A 22,819-nucleotide genomic window follows, 5' to 3' on the forward strand; every position below is an offset into this window, starting at 1 on the left:
GACATACATCATGTGCCCGAACTTTCTACCAGAAGCGACAGCTCAGACGGAGCAATAGAGGTTGACGATAGCCATCTGGAAGAGTCCGGTACACTGCTTGTACATAACTGAGCGGACGGTAAGCCTAGCTCTTATGCAACAATCATAAGTTGCTCAATTTCCTGTATGCAGCAATCTTCCTATCTGCATACCGACTATCAGCACATATTCTTAGGTTATTATCTCTACGGCCGGCAGCTCCTTTGTTGTGATCAGCACCTTGTCCACTGTCCAAGTCTGCCTACTCGACCATCTCGTTGGCGGCCGCGCGTCATGCAACATGGCGAGAGCTGATCCATAGAGTGCTCGCTGTCGCCTCTTGATTTAGCAGACCGGTTCCGAATGGCGCAGCAGGTTGTCATTTTGGACGTGAAAAGCATGTGTTGCTTGAGGGTAGGCGGACACGCGAGGTAGGTCTCAGGTGCGGGGTCCGGTGGCTTCAAGTCGCCGCCCGTAGAACTTTCTACCAGCAGCGACAGTTCAGATGGAGCAATGGAGGTTGACGATGGCCATCTGGAAGAGTTTCACTTGTTTGATCTCTTTGAAGCCATGTATGTGTCCTTGCCAGAGACGTGATTTCTGACAACGGTGGCGACGAGCCAATAATAGAGCCAGCACCACCGAACCACGTCGATACCACTGTCTCACAACCCTTCCGCCGGTGAGTGACGACTTCACGGCGTCGTCACCTTGAGCGTTGGAACGGGCGGCATACGAAATCCCTCGTCTATCGCTCTGTCTCGAAGATAGCAACACGGATGGCACAATACCGTCAAACTTGCACGAGTCCATACGCAGCATGTCCAAGTCGATAACCTCTTCCATTGAGATATAAAGACTGCCTCTATGACAGTCAGCAGCACAAGAATCGCTCTACGGTGGGTAGAAGCAGCCACTACTCCGACGCCAGAAGGCTCATGAACAGCCATCGTGACACGCTTGTGCCCAATGTCGACGATACGAGAGCGGCTGACCGCAGGGTCTTTCTTCATTTGGACATTCGTACGTTTGCTAAAGTTGAAGATGATCGGATGGCTGATATGCACTTTACTATGAACACCCCTCACGAGGCTGAGAAGTCCTCCAGTTGTTTTGGCGCCCTTTGGGTCGTTCACCGGTTGGTTTCATGTATGCGACATTTTATATTGTCTGCCTCTTTCATCGTCGAATAAACATGAGCCAAATGACTCAATCTATGCTTGCTTGTGGTCATGGCTACAGCCTATTGATTTCCATCAACCCTCTTACCTGGACGACAAAGCGCTAGCGTTTGCCACGATTGGGCAGAAGTCCAGGCTGGATTCGCGCCTCGTACTGTTTGCGCATTATAGGGGGCCACCATGTCATAGGCCTACCACAGATACGTCATAGGCTCAGTCGATCTAATAGTCTCATTCGTTGACATTGCTTTGAGCTCTAACTACAATATCGCTGATTCGGTCTAACGTACCAAGATAGCCATGAGCCTTGATGAAAGCGAGGTGAATAGTCACAGTGAGGCTAAGGTTGGTATGACTTACGCCCGTCTTCTCACCTGCAATGATGCCCAACAGCCTGGTATGCTTGGATAAAATGATATAATGGACTGTGGAAGGAAAGTGGACTAGTACCCTCGATAACCCGAATGTGTCTCCTGTTCCACCAGCTTGAACGCTTGCACAATACCATCAATGCCACCAACTATCAGTGACTTGGTAGTAAGCAGCAGCAACGTCGGAGACGTTGCTCAAGCCAAAGCCCTTCTTTTGGCACAATGGAAGAACCCTAAAGACATACTATCCATATTACTCCTGTTGGGGCCAGACATCGTGCGAAATTCCGTTGCTCAACTTGCGGGACGCGTAGTAAGTCCTGCAGCGTTCTCATTTGGACGGGTCGCGTACTCAACAGCCGCCCTCGTTCATGCTTTCGGAGGTGAGCTCTCTTCATCTTGTGTTTTCCTCCGGATACTAAAGATTCTGATGCTAGATGGACGTCTTATGCCGTCCAGCGATCTTTCGAATACCATCATCGTCCACGCGGAGTCTGGTCACTGCAGAGCGTCGACCAATTGGGTACTTGGCCGCATTCTTAGAGATGCGCAAGATCGAGTTCATGCCAACAAACTGTCCAAGAAACCTAAATTCACTTCACAAAATCGAAAGGGGCATACTACAGCCATTGATAAGTCTCATCCAGAATGGGAAGCATTGCGGGTCGAAGTATATGAGGTCGATAGCAGCTCAGTAACTCAACAAGGTATCCCAGTTTTGGATTGGGTATGGCACTCTGGAGTAATAGTCATACTGCTTCAACCTTGGCTATCTCTTGTTGCTTGGATCATTCATAACGACTGGGCACCCTTTCTGATTACCATAAGTGGCACAGCTTTGGCCGTTGCGGAAGCCTCATTGCCACAGTGGCGCAGAGAAAAATGGTTGTGTCTGAAGAAGGGATCTAGCACGGTCAGTATCACGCAAGGCAACGGCAGCAGATATGCAATGCTCATTCTGGGCCATGAGCATGTCGGCTTGAACCTAGAGATCATGGCAACTGCCGTCGCTCCGTTCCATTCCACGCGGTTCACAAGGCTTATGTCATGCATCTTAGCTTTGTTGTGGATCTGTCTACTCATCACCGTAGCTGGGCTACAAGAAAACTCTTGATATAAGTGCCTCGTGTTCTTGAAAGCAAATTAACAAGGGCTGACCTTCGTAAAGATCTTCTTGGAATTGGGCTCATAGGTAATGTCCAGAACTTATACGCTGCTGGTATGCCGCGAGAAGCGAGTGCGATGGGACTACACCTCAAGGAAGTTGAGACAGCTATCAAAGGGAAACGTGTCGTGGATGTATTGAAAGAGGTCGAGAAGCGCTACCCAATGGTGGGAACTTCACTCTTAGGTGTGTTCTTCCCTAACGGTCTTCGTGTATCGAGCACCGATGAGTCGTTTTGGAAAGACGCCCTAGCAACTAGACATGCGCCTAACAAGCATGGAAATCGACTGCATGATTTTTTAGAGTGAAAGGGCACCAGATAGAGCAGGCTTGTGCTGACATTAATCTGTGGCAGTAGAAAGTATCTTGATTCGCCTTGTACACATATCAAATGTCTTGACACTAAGAATCAGGTGCTCAGCGGGAGCACTGTTTTCGGGCCAATTACTCCATTGATTGCCGACGATGCAATTGAACCACCGTTTGTCCTCGTCATCGACCGAAAATATGGTGGTTCCACTACCAACCGTTCCGTAGAAGCAACGTGGTCGATCCTAAGAATTACAATCTACGCATCTACATAACGCTGTTACCACTGCAATCCGCACAGCGATCAAATACGATCAAGTTTATTGGGCTGAAAGATGGCTTCATGAGTCAATTGTTAGTGTTAGCAAGTTGGACGGATTTCTATTTATTCAATGAACAAACTATAGCAGGAAGCAGTCGAGTGTAGTTAGTCCACCTAACAGAATTGATTCGATGTTAAGACTTGGCTAACGGAGGCTCGAAAGGAAAAAGTCTTGCTACAGATATAACATCATCTCCTCACACCTGGGAGATCTTGAACCCACCCGGCAGTAGTCTCTGGTAGACACCGAAGGGATCGTACTTCTTTGCGACCTTCTTCATGAACGACACCTTGTCAACACCGTAAGCTGAAAGTGGATCCTGGTCCTTGTCGGCATAGTTAAGGTAAAGATATCCAACTCCCGTACCCTTGTCTGTGGCAAACTTCTGGATGCCGTCAGTCAACATTTTACCCAGGCTAACGAACAGCTCATCATCCTTAGCCTCAGACCAGAGCAGGTAAGACTGATACATGATAAAGTTCTCGCTGTAGCGCTCCATGCCCAGCACGTTGCCGCCCCTGGCTGTACTGTTCGTGGTGTAGCTTGTGGCAAAAACCTGATGTAAGCACGAGACGCGCCATTGGCCAGAAGCCTTGGCTTGAAGCTCCGTAATGACGATGTTGTATAGACGAGCCGTCTCTTGAAGAGTCTCGAGATCGATCTTGAACGAAAGAGTGCGAAATTGAACCCTAGTTACTCGCGTTAGCGATATTTCCACAACATGGGTAGTGGAATACGTACCTTTTAGTTGTGTCACTGCCAAATTCTGCAGCAATTGCACTCATCGGCTGGATTTTGGTCGAATCGCTGAGAGTGTTGTTGACTGCAAAGAACTCGTTGTATGCAGCTGGGCGAACCACAGGCTTGGTGTAATCGAAGGCCGCTCTTACGACGTCCACGGGACTGGCTGTTGAGTATCCTTGGAACAGGATCAAAGCAGCATTTGGGTCTCTGTTTGGATCAAGACCAAAATTGACAAGCGACTTGAAGTGTTGGTTGACAGTGGATGCAGGCCAGGAAACAATACCTCCCCAAAGGTCCTCGTTCTCGAAAGTCTCCATGTCGTATCGTGTCACGATGCCAAAATTGCTGTTACCGCCTTTGAGAGCGGTGAACAGATCTGCATTTGTCCGCTTGTTGGCATTCACGATACGGCCATCAGCAAGAACGACTTGGAAATTGATCACGTTATCGCAAGATAGTCCAACGCGAGGCGCGTAGTGTGATATTCCACCACCAAGTAAGAAGCCACCGACGCCGACAGTACTTCCGCGGCCTCCAGCTACCATACGTCCTAATGGCTCCAGAGTTGCGTAAACGGAGCCCCATCTTGCAGCTGGCAAAATGCTTGCTGTCTTGGACGCAACATCGTAGGTGGTTCCATTCATATTCAGCATATCAATTGTGACTCCATCTTCGATGTTATTGGCCCCAGGGATCGGAGTGTGGCCACCGGATCGCACGGCGAACTGGCAAGTCTTCTGTAGACTGGCAGCCGCAAGAACCTTCACGATTATGGAGACCTCCTCGGCAGTTGTGGGTTGCACAATGCAGTTGGGTGTTAACCTGCTCTTTCCATCGAAATAAGAAGCAAGACTAGCATTGTATGAGTTCTGACCAGGGTAGGTTACGCGCTTAGCTACAGGACTTGACGTCAAAGCCGTACACTAGAGAAAGTCAGAATAGCAACAAAGGATGATGTTGAGCTTACACAGTAGCCGGGGGAGAGCCATGAGACCGTGGGTGCGCTTCCATTAACACTTCGAGCGCACGTCACGTTGAGTAGGGCCGCAACGAACAAGGCAAAGCTCAGACAGAACATAGCGGACGGACAGGTTGTGGTCAGCTATCAACAAGGAGGTCGTCTTGGCTGGAAATTGACTAAAAATCTCGCTCATGGGTTGTTTGGCATTGTTCCCACGAGCCGGCTAGATGCTCGTCGAAGACAGGAAAAGTCATTGACCGAGGTAGCAGGGTTGCGGATATCATGATCTCTGCGCTTCCTACGATTAGACCGTTAAGAGCCTTCGTGCCGACAGCACAGACCCAGGAAAGCGGATTTGGAGTCTGCAGTAGGCTTCGTGGCGAGACTTAGCATTGTAATCATGGGAAAGAGCGGGGAATACAAGTGATAGAAGGAATCTCAGCGGAGGAACTAACTAATCAAGCCTAGACTAGTCCTAACCAGGTAACGTCCAAGCTGGGCTCTGCGGCAACGGCTGCGGCGCGGGTCGCGGCGCAGCGTCCACGGAGAAACAGACACCAAGACCACTGTGCCGTCGTACCAAGCAAGCTCAAATGACCCAAGTGTTCTTTCAATAAGAGTAAGATTGAATGCGGTTGAAGAAATGCTTGACTCGCAGTCCGCTCGCCGGCATTCTTCGCGCCTACCCCACCTTTCCAATTCCGCCCCGCAGAATTGTTCTACCTTTTCGTCGCAGCGATTTGTTTTAGCATTGCTACTATGATTGAAAAGTCGTATCTTCAACCGCGATGATCTTGATCAGGTCTAAGAAACAAATCTCGTATCCAGCCTCGTCTGCCTTGTTGTCAGGCGATCAATGTCCACCTCCTCCCAAATTTCCATATCATGGAGTCATTTCTACTTCCCTTGTGGATGCTGTTGATGAATCTAGAGAAGGCGAAGCAATACCCCATTGTCCATTTTCAAATCCGTGAGGACACGACGATAGACCTAATAGCTTTGCAGCGTCGTTGTACCATTCACCATTAAGCAGAGTCCTTTCGCTTTCCCGAATCGCCTGAATGTCCTCATGCCTCCACCAATTCGGTTCTGGTTGCTCTCTGGCCTTAAGAAGGAGGCCAAGGCAGATGATATCAGGTCGACAGGGCTTCTCTTTGCTGTCGATTCCACGGCCTGGTCTGCCTAGATTCCGAGTCCGCATGTTGTTCAGAGAAATAACCATCGAGACATAGCTGGACTCGTAGTGTGCTTTGAGCTCTTCTGGAGTAGCGTCGAGCTGCTGAAGCCTTTGGTTGACGTAAAGGTCCTGGTGCTCGCAATAGCCTTCGAGCCAAGTCGCGATGGCGTGACTATCCGCGTCCATGAGAATTAAAGAAAGCTCTACGGCCGCTAGGACGAACTGGTCAGAGATTCCTCCATACACCCTTTTGAGTTGTTTGGCATAGTAACTTCTTAGTGTTTTTGAAGGTCTTGGGGCAAAGGCAGAATTGTTCTCGAGGCTTCTCCAGATTGGCTCGTTCATCTTGAAAACTAGACCTCTGGGGTTGAGACCTTTGTTCCTCCCTAGGATGCCCATGCCTAAGCAGAGACCTTCACCCGCAAAGCCATCAACAGTGATCGGCCGCGACTTCAGGAGATTGGCGGGTACTGAGGATATAGCGCGTGATACTCTAGGAACAAAGCCAAGTTGTTCTCCCCAAAACAGAGATACCGTGGCTGAGTTCTGGTACCCATCTTGGTAGATATGTTCGTTTCGCCCTTCACGTGATATGGTCTCTTTTCCCGCATGCACGCTGTTGAGTATATCCGTTGGGTCTTCTCGGATGCCTTCAACTCTCCAAATGTGCCAGCCATAGTCATCGGACGGAGTCCTCTTTCTGTCGGATACTCTGACATTCTTCGAGAGGTTTGCCCAGTCCCTCTTTGACCCACAATAAGCGATATGATCCCTCTTAATAGCAGTGCGGCTGGGCCCGGCCCACGCTGAGTACCGGTTCCGGATGTAGTGACGACTGCGCCATGACGGCACAGTGTACTGAACTATTGCCAACAGAGTTGTCGACGAGAGGACAAGTATAGAGATGGCTTCATTGTTGTTTCCAGATGCGAATGACAGTGTGATGAGAACTAGTGATATGAACAGAAACACTGATATCACTGTCCACCACCAATGTTCTAGTTTTGCTAGGCGAAACCTGAATGTCCATGAGTTCGATGATTCTGTCATGGATGCTAGAGTGGTGACAAGGCCTTGGAGGAACGCAGTAAACGTCGCGATACCAATGGACGACCAGAGGAAGGCGATCGACGATTCCTCGCTTGGGCGGAAGATAGCAAAGTCTGTTTTTCTAGGCTCGTTCCTTACATGTTGAGCGACTTCGGGCACCTTTTCCAGCGGGATAGCAAGAGTACGAAGACAGAACATAGTGAAGCAAAGGACGATATTTCTGCGACTGCCGCCATCCATGGTGTCGAAATATGAAGGGTTCCAATGTGGTTCTCCAAATGATACGCCACCAGTGAATAAATCCTGTCAGTTGAGTTGGAGGATGCTGTTTCTTTTGAACTAGATACGTAACTAAGCGTCGGTAAGCTTTGCTGCTCGAGATGGGTACACTGGTAGGCGGGCTCAGAATCGGATCTTAAGTCACGACCTACCTAGGTACATTGGGACTGGACTAATCGCCTCAAGCCATGCGAGCACCACTTTGTGGCTTGCGCGAACCGCGATGGCGCTCTTATCTGCCTTGTTGCCTGAAACTTTGCTCCGGTGAAAGTTCATTGGCTGCTGTTCACCAATCGAAGTTATTACAGCTGTTGTAAAAGCTTAGCCCACCAGCTACTGCATAAATCACCTTGCGTCTGGCTAATAAGAGGTGCACCAGTCTGTCTCTACCCAACCATGACTGTAAACCCCTGAGTCTCTCGTATCTGCAGTCATATATTGGTGTAGCAGATGTTCAGCTGTCCCTATCTACACTATGCTTTAGTGTCCAATTGCAATAACCAGATTGCACACATTGAGCATGTTGTCAAGACATCCTGTTCGAGGGAACTTAAGTAAGATACAGGGTTCTTTCACCCCTTGACAAAGCTGATGAAGTAGGCAGAGGGCAGTCTGATCTGCAGCACCAACCAGGATAGACAGATACACTTCCCAATCGTTCGGGATTTGAGCTGCTCGGAGCTCGATTGCCTTCTGACCTGTCAATACGCCACTTCTCTTGAGGTGCAAAAACTGCCTTGGAGTATATGAGTGGTCTTTAACACATGCAACGCAGCTTGCTGAGCTCTCCAGGTAGTTTTAGAGCGTTTATCAAGGGTAAGCCCTAGTATTGCAAGTGGTAGTAAGGACTTCAGCCGAGATGCTTGTCTTCCTGCTCAAACGCAGCGATAGATTGCTTGGAGCATTCTTGCAAGGCAAAACCTTCTCTGATCAAACCAAAAGCCAAAGATACATGGGGCCGTTAGATGATAGCGCTTATCAAGTTTTGTAGAGAGGCGCCATATTCATGTCTCTCTGCTTGCCTTCGACCCTCGATCTGCCCCGAATATGCCCAATCCGGTACCTTCACGTTGTCCAACTTACATACAGCATCGAAGACAGTAACTTCTGGGCGCACACTGGCACGTCTGTGGACAAGGCTGAGGCTGATGAGCATAGCCGCATAGTGACCTCGATAGAGTCTGACTAGATCTTCTCGATTTGCTCCACAGGCATGAGCTTGAAGATTGAATGCCAGATCTTGATGTTCAAACTGTTTGTCCAGCCAAAAATCCACCATATTGAAATCCAGGTCGGCTAGTAGTAAGGCGAGTTCCGTCACGGCCGTGACATACGCATCGCCTAGCAAGGAGAAGGCCTTTTCGAATTCTGCGTAGTAAAAGCTTCTCAAAGTCTTTGCTGGATGCGGCCAAATTCCTGCCTCTTCCCAAGTTCGAAACGAGTTCTTCGCTTTCAAGTTGCAAACCAGTGAACGTGGATCCGGTCCCTTATTCCGTGCCATGATCCCGAAAGCAAGGCACACGGCCTTACCGCACAGTCCGGACTTTAGCTTCGGAGTGGTACTCAAGAGGTTAGGAGGGATCGAAATAATGCCACGGCTGCACCGTTCTTGGAAGCCAAGGTGTTCACCCCACAGGAGTGAAGTTGAGTCGTTGTCTTGGCCATTTTGATAAACTCCACGCCTTTCGGTGCTAGCTGGAACCCATTTGGTGCCTTCAAGGCGATCCATCTCAGCTCTTGATCGAAGCAAATCTGTCGGATCTTGCGGGATTCTTTGGTTCGTGTAAAGGCTCTGCGCAAGTCTCTCTACAGAATGTAGTCGAATTTGAGATGCGTGTTTTGCTAACCACTTCCAATCCTCTGCGTCCCCTATGTATGTCGACACTTCTTGGGGAATTCCAGTGCGACTTGGCCCACACCATGCTTTCTGCCGAGTATATAGATACGTACGTGTAGAAAATGTACGAATTGCCAACTCGGCAGTGACGAGAGCTATGAGACTCATCAGAATATATGGGAGCGCCATGCGGGTCTCAAATACTGGGCCATTTGGAGGGTTCGTATTGTTCAGAAGCATCCCTTGCATTTGTGTGAAGATCAAGACATCGTAAACAATGTGGAGAAGAGTGGTCGAGAAGGAGATAACCCATAGCGGTAGCAGGTAGGGTTGCCAAAGCGAAAGCCGTAGACGTAGTGTCCACAATCCTTGTTTCTCCGCATACTCTGACACCCTCCAGCCGAAGAAAGATACAACCGACAGTATTATTGAAACGATGTCAAGTAACATTAGCAAGGTCATGGTGCCTTCTTGCAGTCCACTACGTGAAAGAGCAAAAGTTAGCATCAAGTACTGAGTTGCTTGCCAAGCACTAGATGGAAAGAGGATGACGACGGTGGAGGATGTGCAATTCATCCTGCGACGCTATTGGTGGCGATTCCGAAGACACGTTGCCACCCCGCCTCTGCGCATTCGTGAGGGCATCACAACACCATGCACCTGCGCACTCGAGCAATGGGGAAACACCTTCCATGTACAGATACATATGCGCTAACACTCCAGTCTTGATGCATGTCCTGATAGCCAAATGTCATGATGTTGCTCACGGTATAATCCCCAGTAAAGATGTCCCCGGTTGCGTTCTCAAGGCACCTACTTACAGCCTCGGAAGTACTCTGAATTGGTGGTTTACTTGCATGGTAACTACGATAATCCCTATGCACGAGTAGATCACGTTTCTGTCCACAGAAAGCTACGCGGCTCGCCAAAGTATGTCGCTTCCAGAAACGCCTGCATATTAGTGACTGTGGTGATAGGCTCGGCATAAGCACTAAAGTTTAAGGTCCCTTAGAGCAGTGTTACCATTCGCGCTGATACGCTTCAGCTGAAGTCCTGAAAGCCACTGGTTATCTCATTAACAATCTCACACGTTCAGACTCGCAGGTCTGGAGTGACCCCGAATGGGCTTATCTACACGCGCCCTCGGTCGATCGCTGTTTGACCATCGACACCTCAGCAAAAGCAAACACGAACGGAGATTCGGCTACGCATTTTCAGCCGCTCTCTGTACCTGGACACCTTTCCAAATAAAAGAAAGGTTATTATTGGGATATGTGATCCGCAAAACCAGTCGCCGACATCGTTTGCGTCTGTCCCGTGAGCTCTCTTATGTCGCTATGGAGTAGCGCCCGATTGAACGTAGTGGAGCCATGGGCCAAAGACCTATGCATCCGTTGACCGGCAATGGTAGAAAACCTCCTACACACCCATTCCATGTCTTCCTACAAGTGCAAGATCTTGAGCTAGATTATAAATGCAGGTTTGGCTCTAGAGTAAGTCAGAGATCTTTCTCTTGCTTCCTTCATCTTTCCATGTTGACATCGCTTCCCCATTCATCAACCCCACCACATAGCATTCCCCAACTAACTTATGATTTTGATCCACAGTTCTAACCACATATGGTACGCTTCCGCCAAACAGTATCGCAATGATATCTCCTTCTTTCATCGCGTCTGGCCCAATGCCCATTAAGCCGTTTCTAGTCACGAAAAATCGTCTATCGACGCAAGCCCGAACGAAAGCCTCATGAAAACGCCCAGAATCCGCGCTCTGCCTCGAGGCCCATGGCATACGTTGCAACAAGGACGCGATGCGAGGAATATGGATGTGTTGCGCAAACCAACTCAAAGCGTGGCCAAAGAAGTCCGGATCACTGTTCTGGCCAGCCGTCAGTGTTTGGATGAATCTTCTAATCACGGGCTTGTCCGCGTTCGAAGCTGATGCTATCTCAGAAGGCTCAACAAGTCCCCATGCCATGTTTACGAAGTCGATTTCTTCTTGATACGTCACATAGCCAAAGCCGTAGCTTGCAAGCTTGTGACCGTAAGCCGCTACATGGTCGACATCGATACCCTCGAGCGAAAGTATAGCAGAATTATCACTAAAGCCCATGGAGAGCGACCCGTTTCCGCTCGCATTGTAGTTCTTGGCAGATGGCATAGTTGTCAAGGTGTTTGAAGCTCTGTTTTGACGCCAATCTGGGACCCATGATGGTCATGATGGCCATGATGGCTCCAAGGTTAGTCCCGCGTCCGAAAGGACATCAAGACTCCCATATTCAATGATTAAGAACCTAGCAACATCACGATATACATTGAGGACGGGCTTCTCATAGTCTGGTTCGAGAAGATGGTGAAACCCATGTGCTTCGACATCAGCTAATTCCGTTGCTATGCCGAACGTCGCATACACTTTGTCTCTAGGATCTGTAGCCAGTCTGTTGCGAAATGCCTGGAGCAAATCCAAAAGCGTAATCTGCTTGCCAGGCAAAGAACAATGCTTCCACACTGAGACAGCCTTGGCAACTGGCAAGAGGTCCTGTTGATCTTGAATTTCGTATTTCAAGACTGCAGGCAAGGCGTAGCCCTTAGTCTGGAACCATGAAGCCGCATCTCCGATGGTTACCCAATCGACTTCTCAGTTGCCTATCAACACCATTGCTCTGCTCGCGAGGACTGCCTCCTGCACCGCCCACACTCTTTCAAACCAGGGGTTCGTGAAGAAGCCACGTACAATTTCCCAATCCGGCGCGTTGGGCTTGGGAAATCCGTACGCTCCGTTGCGCTGGAGTGAGTTTTCAGCGGGTGTGATGGAGGCCAATCTGTTCTGTGGCCTTTTCACGTTCCGCAGCGCTTGCGCGATGAACGAGAGCAAAACTGGTATTCGTCCATACGTGCTGATGTGAACACCAGACCCTGCATCGAATTTTGAGATGGAATCTGGTAACTGCTTGTCTTCTACACCGAGCCATATGGTGACAGCCGCGGCACAACTATAAATTTTACCCATCATCTTGACCTGGCTTACCCTCTCCTTGTGGTTGGTCTGATCCATACAGAGAGCATCGATCCACAACAAGCTCTCTTTCTCCCATTCACTTTCTTGATATTGCTCGTGTCGGCTTCGTGCGAAACCCTTCCATGCGTTCTTGCTAGAATGCAGTGGGTGATCTTTAGACCAGGGTATGACAGAGCGCCATCCTGGGGTACGTCGCAGATGTATGAGAGTATCGGCCAATCTTTTGGTAATAGCCATTTCCGCGCCGTTGCAGATTATAGAGGCTGCCTCGTCGGACTCACCCCAAACATAGGAGAGTGCATGATACGGGGGCGACTCAGCCAGGTTGGCCACAGTGATCAACGCGCATTCTATGGGCTCATCCTTGAAGCCAGGTTTCATAAACAAAAATCGAATAGCATCGCTGCCGAGAGGTTCGTGAACGGTGTGTCAGACGCTGCGCAAAAGCATAGCGCGACTAGAGAACGCGTACGTAGATTTGTGAGGGCATGTACGCAGAGAATAGTGTCCGCAAGTGATTTCTCGGATAGCAAGGTGAGTTGGTGCCAGGCGAAAACGCTATGTAGTGAAGTGAGGAAAGTCGCCTGCGGCTATTGAGGATGGTGTTCCTTGTAAGGCCGCCGTCTTACCTGAGCAGGTGGGGGCTGATAACGCACACAAAACAAAGGAGTGGCGTGCACAGCTTCCGCGTCAGCCTGCGGACTGCGCGTCGAAGTGGCTATGTTGTGAGAGCTAAGTGCGCTGGAGTCAGCATTACCATCTCTTCATCGTGCACGCAGAGTTCATTTGCATTCTCTGCTGCTTATTCACAAGAACAAATAGCGTACCGCGGGCTATTGCAGTCAACAAACAATGATGGTTTTCGCATTCGACCCTTATGTTATCCGGGACAGACTGGGGACGGACATAGGTTTGCGAAATCTTTGTACGCCACCTAATCAGATATCGATAGTAGAATACGGAGACAAAACATGCTAACGTCCATTAGCGATATATGCACAATGGTACGGCGCGCTCATGAGGGATCGTGATAAGCAACTGATCATCATAGAGTATCTGTAACTGCAGCGGCCCTATTATACCTGCCCACGTTTTACACACTTTATTGCTATCTTGTCATCCTTGATAGCGATGAAGTTCATGGCTTTACGTCATTGTTTGATCTTACTCTGGACTTGGGCCCTTTGAACCTGTACGTAGTAAGACAAGAACTACATTACATGTGTCTTACAAGCGCATAGTCTGTTCCCTCTTGTTATTCTAGGGCTGTAACTTCCTCATCATATCCGCCCTCAGCCACTCCTATACTGGTCAATAGCCACGTGCCTCACGATGCCACCTCGCTATTTAAGCGAGTTATGGGCTCTTGAAACTGCGGATTCATTCCGTGTCCCCACGAAGATCAGAGTCGCATCGGTTGTCATCTTGTTTTTCTGCCTACCCGCGCTTGTGATCACATTGGCAATCTTAGGAATCCTTCTTGAGGGGTCCGGGTTCACACTGCCAAACATACTGGCAGGGAGGGCTGTGATCAATCTTCTATACTGTTTACAGCTGAGCCTCCCTACTGTATCCTACAGCTTCTACAGATTCCGAGTTGAAGGTGGTTTGGTTAACGGGTTCATGAGTCTGCTTTTCTGGTTCTCAGCGTGCCTGTTTGGCGCCGCAGCCTTGCTTTATATTGCTGCAAGCATAAAACGACACTTCTATGTATCTAGTACATAGTTGGGAGGGAACGGCATCGAGCCTATGATCCTTTGGCTGCCAGGAACAGGACCGTCTCACCAGTCTGTTGGGAACGAGGCTCAAGAGGGCGCGATCCGGCTAGTTTAAGATGAATGCGGCGAACATTATTCATAGAAAAAATTTAATAGACAGTCGTTCACATACCATACTATTGAACCTAATGAGCAGCGCTAGCAAGTCTGGTGAACTCTTCTCTGTGCTCGCTAACCCACTCTCGGAAGGCCAACGCCAGTCTCCAGTCAGAACCACCAATATTACACTACACTGATGAGCAAACGACTATCCTAATAATTGACTGCCACCTTCCCATACTCTTCACTGGCATACGAAATCTGCCGCAGTGTAGTTTGCAGTATCTCCAGTGAATACTGCCTTCTTCGGGTATTGACAGAGCAAGCGTTCTCTATCTTCAGCGTTCCTAGCAGCAAGCGTTTCGGGCGCAATACCGTTCTCAACACAGTCGACCAAAGCGGAAAACAAGCCGGTAGGTACACCACCTTGGCCAGCTTCACAGTGTGCTGCTCCGGGGACTTCGAAATAACGGTAAAAATTGCGCAGGGCAGGATCGAGAGCAGATACTCGATCATAATAGTCGCCCGTTCCACCATATGGGATGGTCAGTATGTTATATCATGATAGCTTTTGTGATGATGTAGAACTTACTAAACCGTGGTAGGTGAGCAGTTTTCCCCCAACCGCGCGAAACTCTCGCAAGTCTGGATAATCCGTGTCGATAATGGAGTTGCAATCTCGCGTTCCTGCACTGGATGTGCGGACAAAGTCCTGGCGTGTCATGTTGTTCAAGTCAAAATCCGGATCTTTCTTGATAAAGTACTTTATCCAGTGGATGAAGAGCGTATTTCTTTCTGGGACACATGTGCCGTTACCTGAGCAGGTGTTGTATAGAGTACCATAGAAAGCTGTCGGGTCCGTCTGGTATCCGTGAGGATATCACAGGAATGATCCGTCGCTTGTCCGAGCACCCTGCCACAATGCATTCATGGCTATAGCAGCAGCCTCCGATATGACCGAAGGTGCGCCAGAGGAGCTGCAGTTAGATGGACTTCCAATCATGGACCGGGCGTCGAATTTGCAACTTGCCATGTCGGAAATCAACCCATCAACGGGTCCACCGTTGGCGTCGCAAGCAGCAATGGCAGCCCTCCTTAGGGAGAGGAACTCGCAGTCATGTGGGAAACGCTCCAAGCCGTTTTGGGCCAGCTCAGATAAGACCTGTTGAGGGAAGGTCGACGAAAAGAAAAATGAACTCCAATTGATAGCTGGAGCTGCGGCCGCGATGCCATCGAAGGCTTCTGGAAACTTCTGGGCAAACATGTAACCTTGCCGGCCACCTTGAGAGCAACCGTTCCAATAAGAGTAGTCCGGGCCACGACCATAGAAGCTCTCGATGACCTGTTTTGTAGCCATAGCGCCATCAATCAGACCATTGAATGCAAAGCTCTGTAGTGCGTTGTAGTCGACATTGCCAGGACTTGTCAGTGCCCAGGTTGCTACTGAGAGAGCGTTCTCGATCTGTACTCCGCCGTCCACCGAGGATCTTGCAAAGCCCTCAGTCAGGCCTCCAAACATGCCAGGAGCTGCTTGCTCAAACCCTGCTGACCAACCTCCGCCACCTGCCATCACCATACGTCTGTTCCATGTGGAGTCTAGAGGAAGCCAGATCTGTGTACGCAGCATGTCGTCTTTGCCTGGATGCGCGTGCGTGAGGGTGACATTGCAGAAGCTAACGGAGGCGTTGGTAGGTAGAAGGCCATGGTTGTGCCAGAGTCGATTTTCAATGTCAGAGCCGTTGTAGTTCAGGACTGGCTGGGCTTCAATAGCAACAAACTCAGCCCCAGATATAACTGGATAGGGAATAGCGCTGGGCGTACAATTGCCGATTGATGAATAGAAAGTCATGATGGAAAAAGCGAGTGCCGAATGAGAAGATATCAGACTAGCCAGCTGAAATGCGATGTGTACGATGTCTATAAGATAATGTCAATAGGTCAGCGTTATACAACGACGCTGCTGAAGCCTTCGAGCACTCAGTCATGAGTCCATCTCGACGTCCGAAAAATCCCCTTGGATTGCAAATGAACCTTACGGATGTGGGATCCATGTTCATCCGACGATGACTATAACAGTACTCTATAACGGTAAGTGGACGAGCCTCACTATATTCGAGATATCGCAGGGCCAAGCAAGCTTGGGCTGCTTATCACGACGTCACGACGTCGCTTTACCGGCGGTATTTACTACTAGCAACTGGGTGGGCAGTGGGTGTTTTCGTTCATGTACAATCCTATCCGCCCAAGTTGTTGGGCACCGGTTCTATCTGATCAGATGAAGAAGCTCTGATTCATTGCCATGGTTTGAACTGGACCTGTTACGGTGGAGGCCGTTGCCTAGAAGGTAGCGTCTTAGACTGTGACGACTTGTACTTGGCGATTCATATCCCAGTCAGCTTGTGGACCCGCGACTCCGTCACTCCGCTTCCTAAGCACTTTACCATTCCGCTAAGCTAGCCGTACTAGATTCGAAAAGCCCCTAATCGACAGAGCTAGCGTCAAGGTGATAGATTTGATTCAGCTATCTCGTCCATCCTTATCTTTTCTGCTCGTTCAGCCATTCGCCTGCCCGTTTAGCCATGTTTACAGCCTCTTGCTCGAATCCCAAGATGTGACCCAAAAGTAAGAGATCGTGTGGAACGTGCTCTTCGATATCAAGCTGTACATCATTACCTGCTTGCTTCATCTTCTCAGCCCATTCGACTACGTCAAAGTATAGTATCTCTCCCCCACCTCCATTCACCCAAATAGGCACCTCGGTCTTGAATGTGCGGTTCTTATGCGAAATGTATGGCTGCGACAGAACCTGCTCGCCAGCTTCACCAGCATATGCCTGGGTGCCCCAGGACGTGAAGGGAGGAGAGAGGTAGTCTGTGGCATAGTTCCGATTGTCATGAACGTATGATGCAGAGGTATCGGCGGGGTTGATCCAGGGCGACCAGAGAAGCGCTGACGAGGGAGCAGGTAGACCGAGGTCGGAGCCGTACTCGGAAATGTAGCGAAGAAGGGAGATGGCGAGGTTGCCGCCCGCCGAGTCTCCGGAGAGTATGATGTTCTTCGGGGATATCTTGAGGTCGTTCAAGAGATATAGGTAGGACGTGAGGCTGTCTTGGAGCGCGGCTGGGAAAGGGTTCGATGTCTTGGAGGCAGGCAGCGTGGAGAGGCGATACTGAGGACAGAAGATGTGTGTGGCTAGGGTGTGCTTGAGAAGTTTCTTTGCGGGAGCTCCGCATTGTCCCGTCCTTCCATCTCCTGGTAAAAGTTAGCCACGGGGATGTGTATCACAAAGGCTATCGACTGACCTGTGACGAAAGCGCCGCCGTGTATATGAAGGACGACCTTGACGTTGCTCTTATCGCTTCCCGTGGTCAATGGCGCAGGAAACCAAGTCGCACCAATTTCTGCCGGCACAACGTCCTTGTTGCTCCTCAATGGTCCTTTGTATACGTCATCCTTCGCCGGTTTGATGACAAGGAATCGCTCCTTCTCCCGGTCCGGTGTGAGAGGCAGTGGTGTCTTAGCTTGCACCGTAGCCACGTGCCATAGCCCAGAGAAGAGGGCGTGCACAGTAATGGCCTGTCGAAAGGTCCAGCTAGGGTGCTGGCGACCGAAGAGGAGGAATTTGACAATGAATACTGGGAATCGCACGAGCTCAAGGCCCAGGGCGGCCAACGCGTACACGCCCTTTACAGGATGTTGCGTGAAGTCCACCATCGTGCTGACAGCGCTGTCGATGAACACGGTGAGGAGGCCATGGGTATTTTCGGAAGTGGATGGCTTATATCATAGCGGAGTTGGGTTCGCGCTTGCTTCCAAGATTGCGACAATCGAGGGACGGCGGCTCCTTGATCTGATCCGTACCGAGGTCCTTGGCACGACTAATTCGACCGTCTCCAGATCTACCCCGCATAGCTCCTGCCCATCCGTTCCCATCTGCGACACTGCTCGCACCACTTAAGGCGGACTAATAGATGCGCCCACACATCTGGCACATCTTCATCTGGACTATCCTCACGACAAAAGTGGATACACATCACGTTGTCCTATCAGATTGGGCAATATGCTCCATCGTATATTTGATCTAATTGTTCTTACCCTGAAAAGGCTGACGATACTTTCCTTGGAATAACCCTTCCTATAAGATATCCACGCAGCCCACGCACCGTCCTATTGTGAAAGCCTCATCTCTTCTAATCGGATTCGAAAGTCAAGCTCTGCAACCTTCACGAGACTTCGATTACGTCGCCTCAAGATATGCAATAGCTCGATCTTTTGTTCCGGTGTGAACTCTGGCGGAATCTCAAATCTTTGTTCCATGTCCACGGTCCTCAGGCTGTCTGATACTGAAGTGACAGGTGGTTGTGTTCGTGGAGCTGGAGCTACTGGGACAGCTTCCCGCCAGAATTCGATATCGTCTCGTACTTGCAGTGCCTTGCCGATGTCTTGCTCGTTCAAGTCCGGACCTCGCTTGCGCTTCTCACTATGGGCAAGTGTAGTGGAAGTTGCAGTGCCAGACGAACTGTTACAAGACGGGAGATTATACTCTCCATCCTGATCATCATTCGACGCTGCAATTCCTCCAATGGCGTCACTGGTCTGTAAAGTGCTGTCCGACATATACTGCTCCCGAATTTCATGCTCATCGTCTGCTAATTCTCCTTCTGACTGCTCCTCTTCTTTTCCTACTCTATGTCGAAAGTCACTTTTCTGTCCCTTGTTGGCGGATCTATCAGCTGTGGGTTGTTTGCGCCTATACAGTTCAACCAGCGTCTTGAGATCATCTGGCATCACCCACGAGTGGCGGCCTTTCGTCTTTCGACCGTGATCGATCCGCTTACGAAGACGTTTTTGTACTTCTTCGAGCTTTCCCGGTGTAAGGCTTGCCAGGGCTGAAAGAAGAATCAAGAATGGTTGGCCCCATGCCATGGCGTACTCAGCATGATTGTAGCTCAGACCATTGGGAAGTGCTTGCCACGCATCGTCAATGTCCCATTGTTGGCAGATGTTGTCAACCACCTCTCCCATTACCGAGTCAGGAGTCGGCGATATAGGCCTGTTGAACACGATCGGAGCCATCACGTGCGTTGATATGGAATACGTTTGAATATTTTGGTTACTCTTGGATATGGGTCGACTTAGGTTTCGACTACAGGGCGAGGTCGTCAACCAAAGTTGCGGTGGCCGTAAGGTCATTGGAAGGATCTTATCATCTCGTCTGTAAGATTGTGACTGAACAGCGGCGCCATCAATCGCCTTGTATGACAAGTAATCGTTCCTGTGACTCGCATTTTGGCTTTCATTCCAACACCTTTGCTGCGCTCCCGCTCTCAAGTCCGTGTGAATGAGATGATCGCAAGGAAAAGAGCCATCTCGAGTATAATTCACTTCTGTTATATATTCACACTCTCGAGCTTGGGCATATACCACGCCTGCAGTGGACGTTGTGAGGGGTGGTTCTCAGGTCTTCGGTACGATTACATGATACTGAAGATTTAGGAATCACGGGCACATCGCGATACTCTGTGTTTGAACATGCGAGCAGTTTGTATCGTGAGAGACCATTGTAGAGTATGCCCGTCTGTTGTGATCGAGGCGCTGCCGTAGAAGGGCGGAAGAACATCAGAGCTGACCAAGCGAAATGATTGATCGTTAGCATCAGAACCGTCGAACAATGGCGCCAAAAGTATTTGCGCTCCATCTCCAATCGTTGTCTTCTTTGTTACTTGACAGTGACTATCACGTCCGGCTTTTACCATTAGCTTTGGTACAAAACATCGCGGTCAGAGCGTGGGTCGCCCAAAGGAAGGCACGGTGTCACCCGACGGAAACTCCCTGAGCACGTTGATGAAGAGACGGCAAAATACGATGGTAGCGTTACGAGTATAGCCTTGCAAGCTCTTCAACCTCGGTCTAAAATGTTGCCCCTATCAGTACACTGGACGCGCTCTGTGCTCAGTATTAGATATGTGGCCAGCGCACTCAGTCTAGTTAATGACGAGGCTACAAACGGCTGCGTATGATCCTACAAGGAAGTACGAAGAAAATGAAGTCCATTAGTGGCGTTCTCAGCGTTGAGTTGACTGTAGACTTAAAGACTCGAAGCTTCGCCAAGTCATTGCGGATTCTAGTTCGCCTGCGTCTCCGCCGAAAGAAGGCGAACTCAGACCAGATAGTGTCGCGTGCATTCCCCGGAGATTTCCAGGACCAATCAGCCAGGACACAAAGCTAATCTTGCCCAGGGTCGTGTTTCCAAAATTAGTTGCCAACGCCTAAGATCAGTTTCCAGACAAGGCTCTCAGCGGAAGTGACCTTAACCCTACCTCTCTCAATCTCCATACTACATCGTATCCCGAACACGATGCTAGTTGCTGCAACGTGCACCATGGAAGCCGACATCCGTATATGCATTGATCGTGCGTAGTTGAAATTACTCCACAAAATATCCTTTAATAGCATTGGGTAGGTATCTCCAAGACTTATATAACGAGAGCGTGTCCATGAGTGTCTACCATCATCAATAAGAGCCTAGCAGTAATCCACCATAAGACGCTCAACAATCCGACTATCTAGGCATCATGAAAAGGAATCAGTTGATCAGCCTCGCGCTTCTTGCGCCAAGCTGTCAAGCATACGTCTGGCCCAGCCAGTATGACCAGCTTGACGACCTCTTGTTTTTGCAATCTGGGTACATCAAAGATGGAACACTATCGGATCGTACGTATCTTACACCCTCAATCCATTTGGCCCAGAGCTCACAAATCAACAGAAGTCATGACCTGCGATTTTGGCGCTGGCCAGCCCGGTATTCAGAAAGCCGCAGAATGGGTACGAACTGCCTTCCACGACTCCGTTACACATGATGCCAAAACCAAAATTGGCGGTTTGGACGCCTCGATACAATACGAGCTTGATCGACCAGAGAACTTGGGTGCTGCACTCAACAATACCTTGGCCGACATATCTAGTTCAGTCGACATCAGGAGCTCCGCAGCCGACGTTTTGGCCTTGTCATTAGTCATGTCCGTGGCTCGTTGCGCCAATATGCGCGTTCCTTTGAGACTAGGCCGCAAGGATGCGACGGAAGCTGGTATCAAAGGCGTACCGGAAGCCCACACGGATCTCGAAACCACAAGGAAGCGATTTGAGACTGCCAGCCTAAGCGAGACCGACATGATCACTCTGATTGCTTGTGGTCACAGCATTGGTGGTGTTCACTCTGTTGATCACCCCGAGATTGTTTCTGGTCCAGTCAGCGCAGAGAACAAGGCGAGTTTCGATACCACCCTGGGCGTATTGGACAACAACGTGGTATTGGAGTACCTCGACAACTCGACAGCCAACCCATTGGTCGTCAATCCCAACAACACGTTGAACTCCGACAAGCGAATCTTTGCTGCTGACGACAACAAAACCATGCGCAAGCTTGCCGACAAGGCTTACTTCAAGTCCCAGTGTGAGGCTGCATTCGAGAAAATGCTTAGTCTCGTACCAGGCGATGTCACACTGACAGAGCCCTTGGTGCCAGCCGACATCCGTCCTTATATTTCATCCTATTCACTCAAGGACGGCTCAGTCCAGTTTTCTGGACGCATCCGTGTTCGTATTACACCAGTAACTGGTCGTGACGCAGACAGCCTTACCGCTTCTATCATTCCGAAATCGCGTGGCAATACCACAGTCGCCGAGATCGCTGCTCGCCGTGGCACCTTCCAAGGAGGAACCTCTTTTGGATACCTAGACGAGAACTTCCAATGGTTCGAATTCGACCAGACGCTCACTGCTAGCGAGGCATTCGACTCGTTTACCATTCGCGTCAATGATGACACCTACGACAATGGCGGCACAGGCGGATACCCTGTGAATGCTGATATTCTCTACCAAGATGCGCAGTCCTGCGTCGCCTGGGATGCGACCAAGCAGGAAGGCACTTTGACCATCACTGCTGCTGTATCCAAGGCACTTCTCAAGAGTGGCGCCACTCCGCAGATCAATGTTGTGAAGAAGAACAAGATTCAGGGCAACTTCATTCCTCGCTTGCGACCAGAGACCATCCCTATGACCCGCGCAAGCAAAGAGACGGCAGAGTACGTCTACTTTACTGCCTCAACAATCTTGTCCGCCGATGGACTCGCCCCCACGGTTGACATTGAAGTTGGTGACTCCAAGATGGAGTACATCACCACAAATGGTCTTACTCAGCAAGAGTGCGCTTCGTTATAGATACCCAATATTTAATGCATAGATTTCCTTCATCCAAAATTCATAAGCACTTTTTCCAGAATACTGCTACGCTAGCCCCCTTCAAAGACCACTTCCATCACGCCCATCATGCATGCACTGCTTGCCAAAATTAGGAGAAGGCTCTACCTTAGTTTAGCCTGAATCTAAAGTGTGATATTCACTTTGCAAGGCTCGAAACCACTCGAAACTGTATCGCGCATCGAAACCATACTACCCAGGCTCCGTGCATCTTATCTCACCCTTCATTCAAGTAGTAAGTTGGTGTTCAGAACAGTGCGCTGCAGTCTTAGCGTCTGATGTATGACTGGTCGAGTATACACTTTTGTAC

The 22,819-nt window shown here is 49.7% G+C and overlaps 7 protein-coding genes across 7 annotated transcripts; 1 reads left to right on the forward strand and 6 right to left on the reverse strand.

Annotated features, from left to right (window-relative positions):
* Positions 1 to 3,563: 3,563 nt before the first annotated feature.
* On the reverse strand, positions 3,564 to 5,189 carry AA0111_g937 (hypothetical protein; the record flags this gene model as incomplete). Its single annotated transcript, XM_028655920.1, has 3 exons — positions 3,564 to 4,056; positions 4,109 to 5,034; positions 5,079 to 5,189. 3 exons carry the CDS (start codon positions 5,187 to 5,189, stop codon positions 3,564 to 3,566), a joined length of 1,530 nt encoding a protein of 509 aa, XP_028511434.1.
* A 766-nt stretch (positions 5,190 to 5,955) lies between these two features.
* On the reverse strand, positions 5,956 to 7,539 carry AA0111_g938 (hypothetical protein; the record flags this gene model as incomplete). Its single annotated transcript, XM_028655931.1, has 1 exon — positions 5,956 to 7,539. One exon carries the CDS (start codon positions 7,537 to 7,539, stop codon positions 5,956 to 5,958), a length of 1,584 nt encoding a protein of 527 aa, XP_028511436.1.
* Positions 7,540 to 12,052: 4,513 nt separating this feature from the next.
* AA0111_g939 (hypothetical protein) lies at positions 12,053 to 12,814 on the reverse strand (the record flags this gene model as incomplete). The annotated part of the gene is made up of 1 exon (XM_028655942.1): positions 12,053 to 12,814. The coding sequence occupies one exon, from the start codon at positions 12,812 to 12,814 to the stop codon at positions 12,053 to 12,055; it is 762 nt and encodes a 253-aa protein (XP_028511435.1).
* Positions 12,815 to 15,130: 2,316 nt separating this feature from the next.
* AA0111_g940 (hypothetical protein) lies at positions 15,131 to 16,099 on the reverse strand (the record flags this gene model as incomplete). The annotated part of the gene is made up of 1 exon (XM_028655954.1): positions 15,131 to 16,099. One exon carries the CDS (start codon positions 16,097 to 16,099, stop codon positions 15,131 to 15,133), a length of 969 nt encoding a protein of 322 aa, XP_028511089.1.
* A 687-nt stretch (positions 16,100 to 16,786) lies between these two features.
* Positions 16,787 to 17,964, reverse strand: AA0111_g941 (hypothetical protein; the record flags this gene model as incomplete). The annotated part of the gene is made up of 2 exons (XM_028655965.1): positions 16,787 to 17,502; positions 17,553 to 17,964. 2 exons carry the CDS (start codon positions 17,962 to 17,964, stop codon positions 16,787 to 16,789), a joined length of 1,128 nt encoding a protein of 375 aa, XP_028511090.1.
* Positions 17,965 to 18,417: 453 nt separating this feature from the next.
* Positions 18,418 to 19,326, reverse strand: AA0111_g942 (hypothetical protein; the record flags this gene model as incomplete). Its single annotated transcript, XM_028655976.1, has 1 exon — positions 18,418 to 19,326. The coding sequence occupies one exon, from the start codon at positions 19,324 to 19,326 to the stop codon at positions 18,418 to 18,420; it is 909 nt and encodes a 302-aa protein (XP_028511091.1).
* A 1,499-nt stretch (positions 19,327 to 20,825) lies between these two features.
* AA0111_g943 (hypothetical protein) lies at positions 20,826 to 22,470 on the forward strand (the record flags this gene model as incomplete). Its single annotated transcript, XM_028655987.1, has 2 exons — positions 20,826 to 20,964; positions 21,017 to 22,470. 2 exons carry the CDS (start codon positions 20,826 to 20,828, stop codon positions 22,468 to 22,470), a joined length of 1,593 nt encoding a protein of 530 aa, XP_028511092.1.
* Between the last annotated feature and the right edge of the window lie 349 nt (positions 22,471 to 22,819).

This window comes from Alternaria arborescens (assembly GCF_004154835.1).
Source record: "Alternaria arborescens strain FERA 675 chromosome Unknown contig_2, whole genome shotgun sequence".
NCBI classification, from domain to species: domain Eukaryota; kingdom Fungi; phylum Ascomycota; class Dothideomycetes; order Pleosporales; family Pleosporaceae; genus Alternaria; species Alternaria arborescens.